Source organism: Lampetra planeri, chromosome 26 (assembly GCF_965212315.1).
Source record: "Lampetra planeri chromosome 26, kcLamPlan1.2.h2, whole genome shotgun sequence".
Lineage (NCBI taxonomy): Eukaryota > Metazoa > Chordata > Hyperoartia > Petromyzontiformes > Petromyzontidae > Lampetra > Lampetra planeri.
In genome coordinates, this window is record NC_136132.1 from 2,466,443 (window position 1) to 2,472,442 (window position 6,000).

Here is a 6,000-nt window from a genome sequence, read left to right on the forward strand (position 1 = left end):
AGTCCCGTGATGCCTTGTTTGATTGTCTCCTTCATATACAGGCTGCTTCGACTTGTTTTGAACACTTGTATAGGACTTTCGTTTTGAATGGGAAAAGAACGGAAAATACACTGTAACATGATAACAAATGTATGTTAATAGCTTCAGAGTCTCCACTCGTTCGCCATCATTGTCAACACGTGGCCTGGGATCTTCTCCAGAGTCCGGAGGCACATTTCTTGTGGCATTGTTGCAAATTCTCAGAAGTGTTAAAACGAAAATTAAGCACCCTGTATATGTCTCAATTAGGGCCCAACATCTGTATATATATATTGATTTATTAAAGTATAATGAATTTCAAACACTAACAATTCCAAACCGGCCCAGTGGCTCAGCAGTAGAGGGAGCGAGTTGCGATTTAAAACTTTTATTTTAAGGTCGATTCGGCTCATCATTCCTCGCTCTGGGGGTCGATAAATTATGTACCACTTCATAGGAAAGTTAACAGTGGTCGGCCGACGGATCAACTTGCCCCAGCCAGAGTAATGCGGAATTTTCACCGCTGCCTCAGGGCTGTTATACAGAAGGTGAGCAACGTTCCAACACTACTTGAGCGGGAACTCAAATTCACGTTTGGTCAATCCACTGCTGGATCAATGACTTCAGAGCGCAAGGTCAATGTGAAGCCTAACTATCCTGGAGTGATTTTAAGGGAGTGAATATAAACAGGTATAAATAATTGATATCGTTGGCGTTTATATTAGCAGCACATTAACTATACGGTATACGTATTCAGAAAAAAAAATCTGAATATTTATTGAAACTGCAGGAGGAATCCGATGAGCTATAAAGCTCTTTTTCATGGATGTCCAGTAGGGGGGGCACGCGGTCAGAACGTGACAAAAACAACAATAAATACCAAAAAAAAAACACGATAAGAGGGCAACGGATCGGAGAGGTGATTCCACGACGCAAATTCATCACGAGTGATGATAAATCCACCGCTGGATGAAGGATGAATAGACTTTTTAAATAAATGTTTTCTCCTACAACATCAGAGTGCAGCGCCCCATTAAATACGCGCTACAATGACAATAGTTTAAAGCGATTTGAAGCATGTTTTATTTTTTTGGAGGGGGGGGGGGCAGAGCTTTGTGACGTCATATTTGAGGGGGGGGGGGGTCTGACTTTTTGTGACGCCGTGTGACGAAAGGGGGGAGGGGATCAAAATTCGTCCAAAATCGCGTGACGTCATTTATGGACGGCCCCTTATCGATTAGTCGCGTGGACGCGCGTGACGTCACCGTGACGCAACAAGGCCCCGCCCCCCCCTCCTCCCTCACCCCCCCCACCTCCCTCCCTCGCGGAAGTCCAAGATGGCCGTGTCCGCTAGCGGTGGGTTTCCTCTGCGCGTTCTCCCCTCTCCCACGTAGGAAATACAACAACAACAACAAACAAACTCAAGTGGCGCGGAGAGACCCGGGGATTCTTCCTCGTGGGGGGGCCGAGCGAGAGGAGAGGCCGCTTGCGCGGTTAAACTGCTGCGGCGGATGGCTCCGTGGCCTTGACATTTACCCCGGCGTGTGACCGGGAGTCACCGCCCCTCGGATAGATTCCTCCGCCGGGGAAGGGTCGCCTCTCGCCGCCCGATAAGCCCGATAAGCCCGGTGGCTGTCTGCTCGCTCTCGGTGTCAGATTTTCAATGGCTAATTAAACGCGACTGTAAATGCACTTGCGTGGTGGTGGTCTTGGTGACGTTGCGGTTGATTGTACATTCATTTTTGTTGTAGTTGCTGTTGATGTTTTTCGTAGCTCGTTAAAGAAAGGTGCTGTGGAGTGAGATTAATCGACGCATCTGATCGTGTGTGTTTGTGTGTCTGTGTGTCACTGCCGTGGGGAGCGGTGGTGTAGCGGTCAGCGCGCTGCGCTACCAACCTGGCGACTCGAGTTCGATTCCCACTCGTGGCCAACACCCAGTGATAGCGATTACGTGAAACGGTCCTGGGGGAGAGACAAAGGCGGTCGGGCGTGGTGCTGGCCACCCCCTACCCCTCGTGTGCCGTGCCGGCCTTCGTGGCTGCTCCTCGCTAACGGCACTTGACCTCGACAGGAATTTCCATGTGTGCCCGAAAACGGACGCAGTGCGATTGAATTGCATTTCAGGAAGAAAGTTGTCACGAATTGTCATTTGCACGGTGTTCAATTGCTACGAATCACGTTCCGAGTGATACTGATATTGTCTAGATACTGTCTAGATTGGACCACTACCTCCTGCCACATTGTTATACTACCCTACGTTATGCCCGTCTCGTTTACACTGTGCTGCTCCGTCAATGCAGTCTTTTCACAGTCGTCTTTGTAAGCCTCCCGTCTCCGATATCCTTGATTCTCTCTCGTTTGTCGCGTCTCCTTTGTTACTGGCTGCACGCTGGACTCTCACAGTCTGGTCTGCTGCGATGTGAAACCTTTGTTTTAACAATGTTTCACGAGAAGGAAACGAGTGCGATACACACGGCTCGAATCGAGGAATATTCAGTTCCTTCCGCGCACCATTCAAAGCGTGCGTAGCTTGCGCGTGATTATAGATTTGCTATCGACCAATCTTGCTTTGCATATTCATGCCCGGGTTTTGCAAACGTTACGAAGTAGGTTTCGTAAAACGCCCATTGGACCAGCCGTCTTGCTCATTCACGTCAGTCGTGACCGGGGCAAATTTTAACCCCCCCCCCCCTGCCCTCTACACACCTTTAACGTTGTGACGCTTTCCTGCAAGCTGTCACTAAATGCATTCGGGCTCACATTTTGGGCGAGAGGAGAAAGGCAGGGAACGCCCGCGGCCCTCAAGAGATATGTGGAGTGCAGAAATCTTCTCGGATGCGAACGTCGCAGGATTCACGAGAGATGGGCGAAGGCTTAGGGGAGGGTCTTCATCTAGCGGTGGATTGATCATGACAGCTGCCCTTGTGCAGAGCGTAGTAGAAGAAGCAATTGCAAACGATCGTGGCTAAAGAGAGTGCGTAAACGTGGTTTTCCGGTCCTGTTTCTGTCATTCACTGTGACATTACAGCTCTGAAAAATACCTGCAGCGAATTGTTAGTTTCTAATTGGATCCGTATTTGCCACGTATATCTATGGAATGGCCATTGGCACACTAACCGTTCCCTCCACACGGTTCCAGAAATTGTCAATTCGATCAAACTATTTTAAGATTGTAGTGAAAATAGCGGCCTCTAGTGACGACCGGGGCAATGAACGCTTTACATACAAAATACATAGATCTAAAAACATTACATGAGATTAGATGCATGAATTGTGAGTTTAAGAAGAGATATGAATTGATGCATCTAACATGCCATGCGGTGTGAGTAAAGAGGTCTGTAGAAGTGACTTAAGATTGTAGTGAAAATAGCGGCCTCTAGTGACGACAGGGGCAATGAACGCTTTACATACAAAATACATAGATCTAAAAACATTACATGAGATTAGATGCATGAATTGTGAGTTTAAGAAGAGATATGAATTGATGCATCTAACATGCCATGCGGTGTGAGTAAAGAGGTCTGTAGAAGTGACTTAATGAGGACTGATGCCAGCGCCCTGCGGGGCTCTTGTACAGTATGATGTACTGCTAGCTACAAAGTTCCAAATAAAAAACATGTCATCTAATTAAGTGGTTTTGAGAGTCCAAAATATAGTTGACAAAACAAATGAACTGGATGAAAAAAACTAGGTGTGCTCGCCGTGTCTTGCTGTTAATGGACCTCCTTTGGACCTCACAGGTGCGGCCGTGAAGGTGCCCAGGAATTTCTGCCTTCTGGAGGAGCTGGAGGAAGGTCAGAAGGGCGTGGGTGATGGAACCGTGAGCTGGGGTCTCGAAGACGATGAGGACATGACCATGACGAGGTGGACAGGAATGATTATTGGTCCACCTAGGGTATGTCTTCCGGTTGCTGAACGAATACATTATAAGGTTGCACTCATTACAAAGTGCTTGCCACAAATGAACCAAGGAACATAAACCATTACGCGAACTCCAGTCATCCCCGCAGCAGCTTTTGGCGAACCATCGAACAAAGACAGTCACTGCATCGCGCGCTTTCAGATGCGCTTCCGCAGCCGTCTGGAAAGCTCTTCCAATATTAGGAAGCCGCTGGAACTATGCATATTTAAATCTAGATTGAAAACTAATTTCTTTAAAACAGATTTTTCTGTTTAGTTCTTCCCCCACACGTCCAATTAGCATTATTAGCAACATACGGTGTGCGAAAGAAGTTCAACATGTCTGCATGTCACACAGCTGATCCGCTCAGACGTTCTTTAGAACTGGGTGACTGCCCATTGAGAACACCTGTCTTACATAAGGAAGTTTCTCATGACAAAATAAGTCCGTGGAAATTTTAGTGCACCGTTTTTACAAGTGTAAACAGCAGGCAGAATTAGCAAAAGTAGAGCAAAGCTGGTGCATGTGCTGCTGTTCACAACCACAAACATACCTGATAAGTTGTAGCAAAACAATGGCGGATCGAATTCCATGTGCAGATCGAGTTATGAACGGGACCGAGGTGGTGTATTTTTGTGCTTCACATGCCACATTACCCTGCAGAACGGAACCCACAAGGCTCGTGTTGTCTTCCCTGTCGTGGCCGCGTCTCCATCGCTTTGCTGTGTGCTCGCGCTTTTCAGACGAGCTTCGAGAACAGAATATACAGCCTTCGTGTAGAGTGCGGACCCAAGTACCCAGACATGCCTCCCACTGTCCGATTCGTGACCAAGGTGAACCTGAGTGGCGTCAACAGCTCAAACGGAATGGTAAGTTTGCCAGAGCCTTCGTGGTTATGGAACCACTGATGACCTTCATCAGCGGTAGTAGCAGCAACAGATGCAGCAGCAGCAGCAACGGACAGTGCATTTCATCCTGACTGCAGAATTGCACTGTGGCACAGGACCTTGCGATAAAGGGTCGCCGAGGCAATGCTCATCTTTAAATGTCCTTCCTGTGTTTTTTTTTTGTAGGTCGATCCCCGTATGGTGCCTGTACTTTCCAAGTGGCAGAGTACCTACAGCATTCGGATAATGCTGCAGGAACTGAAGCGCCACATGATGCAGAAGGAAAACATGAAGCTCCCGCAGCCGCCCGAGGGACACACTTACATCTAGACGGTTTCACTCGAGAGTAAAGTTGTGCGGGCTCCGGTCGCGGGTTGGCACTGCTACGCTGCATGCAAGCGTGGCTGATTATCACGTGGGTTTCCCGCACGCAAACGCGGTGCGCCGCGATGGGGGGTTGGGTCTGCTGACGTACACACGTCTCGTTTTAAGGCATTGACAAAAGGCCTCTTGATCACCACACGCCCGCATGCGTTTTGATGCACGCCCTCCACGGAGTGGCCACTCGTTTGCACTTGAGTGAAGCGGACTAGAACTTAAATAATGCCACGCATCGCAATGCCGCCCCCCCCCCCCCACAACATTTCTGCTGCCCGGAAACTCGCTAAACTATAACGATACCCACTTTTCATCGGCATTATGCTGGTTTGGCTTGTTGTGTTGCATTTGATTTGTTTTTGTTTAAACCCATCCACCACCAACCCACTACGACGGACCTGAGGGCGAAAAAAATTCTGCCTGTATTCCACACGGAGATGCAAATGAATTGTCAAGGGGTTTAATGGGTGGGAGTTTATGGATTGAAGTTATTTATTTTCCCAGTGGACGGCAGACGTGTCTGTACATTACAGTAACTTTGCTTGTGAGTAAAAACAACCATTTTCAAGTGGCCAGTCCAAGCCACCCATTTGTAATCACTTTTGCACATTTGGAGTTTGGAGTTGTGCAGAGCAAATGACTGTGCTGTGTTAGCGTGCTGTGGACTTATAGTATCAGCGTGAAATGTTAAACCACAAGACAACCCTCCTGACCAGAGGGAAATGTCGGGGTAATTTCCACAGGTAGAGAGAGCTTGGATATGTTCTTGTTGTAATGTATTTTGACTGTGATTAAAATCCATTTGTTCCACTTAAA

General features: G+C 47.9%; 1 protein-coding gene across 2 annotated transcripts; it reads left to right on the top strand.

Annotated features, from left to right (window-relative positions):
• Positions 1-1,313: 1,313 nt before the first annotated feature.
• On the top strand, positions 1,314-6,000 carry LOC144727566 (ubiquitin-conjugating enzyme E2 variant 2-like). Of its 2 annotated transcripts, XM_078606455.1 has the most exons (4): positions 1,314-1,374; positions 3,759-3,913; positions 4,663-4,788; positions 4,993-6,000. In XM_078606455.1, exons 1-4 carry the CDS (start codon positions 1,356-1,358, stop codon positions 5,134-5,136), a joined length of 444 nt encoding a protein of 147 aa, XP_078462581.1. In that variant the 5' UTR covers positions 1,314-1,355; the 3' UTR covers positions 5,137-6,000. The 2 variants fall into 2 exon arrangements, with proteins under 2 accessions (XP_078462581.1, XP_078462582.1); XM_078606456.1 differs by lacking the exon at positions 4,663-4,788.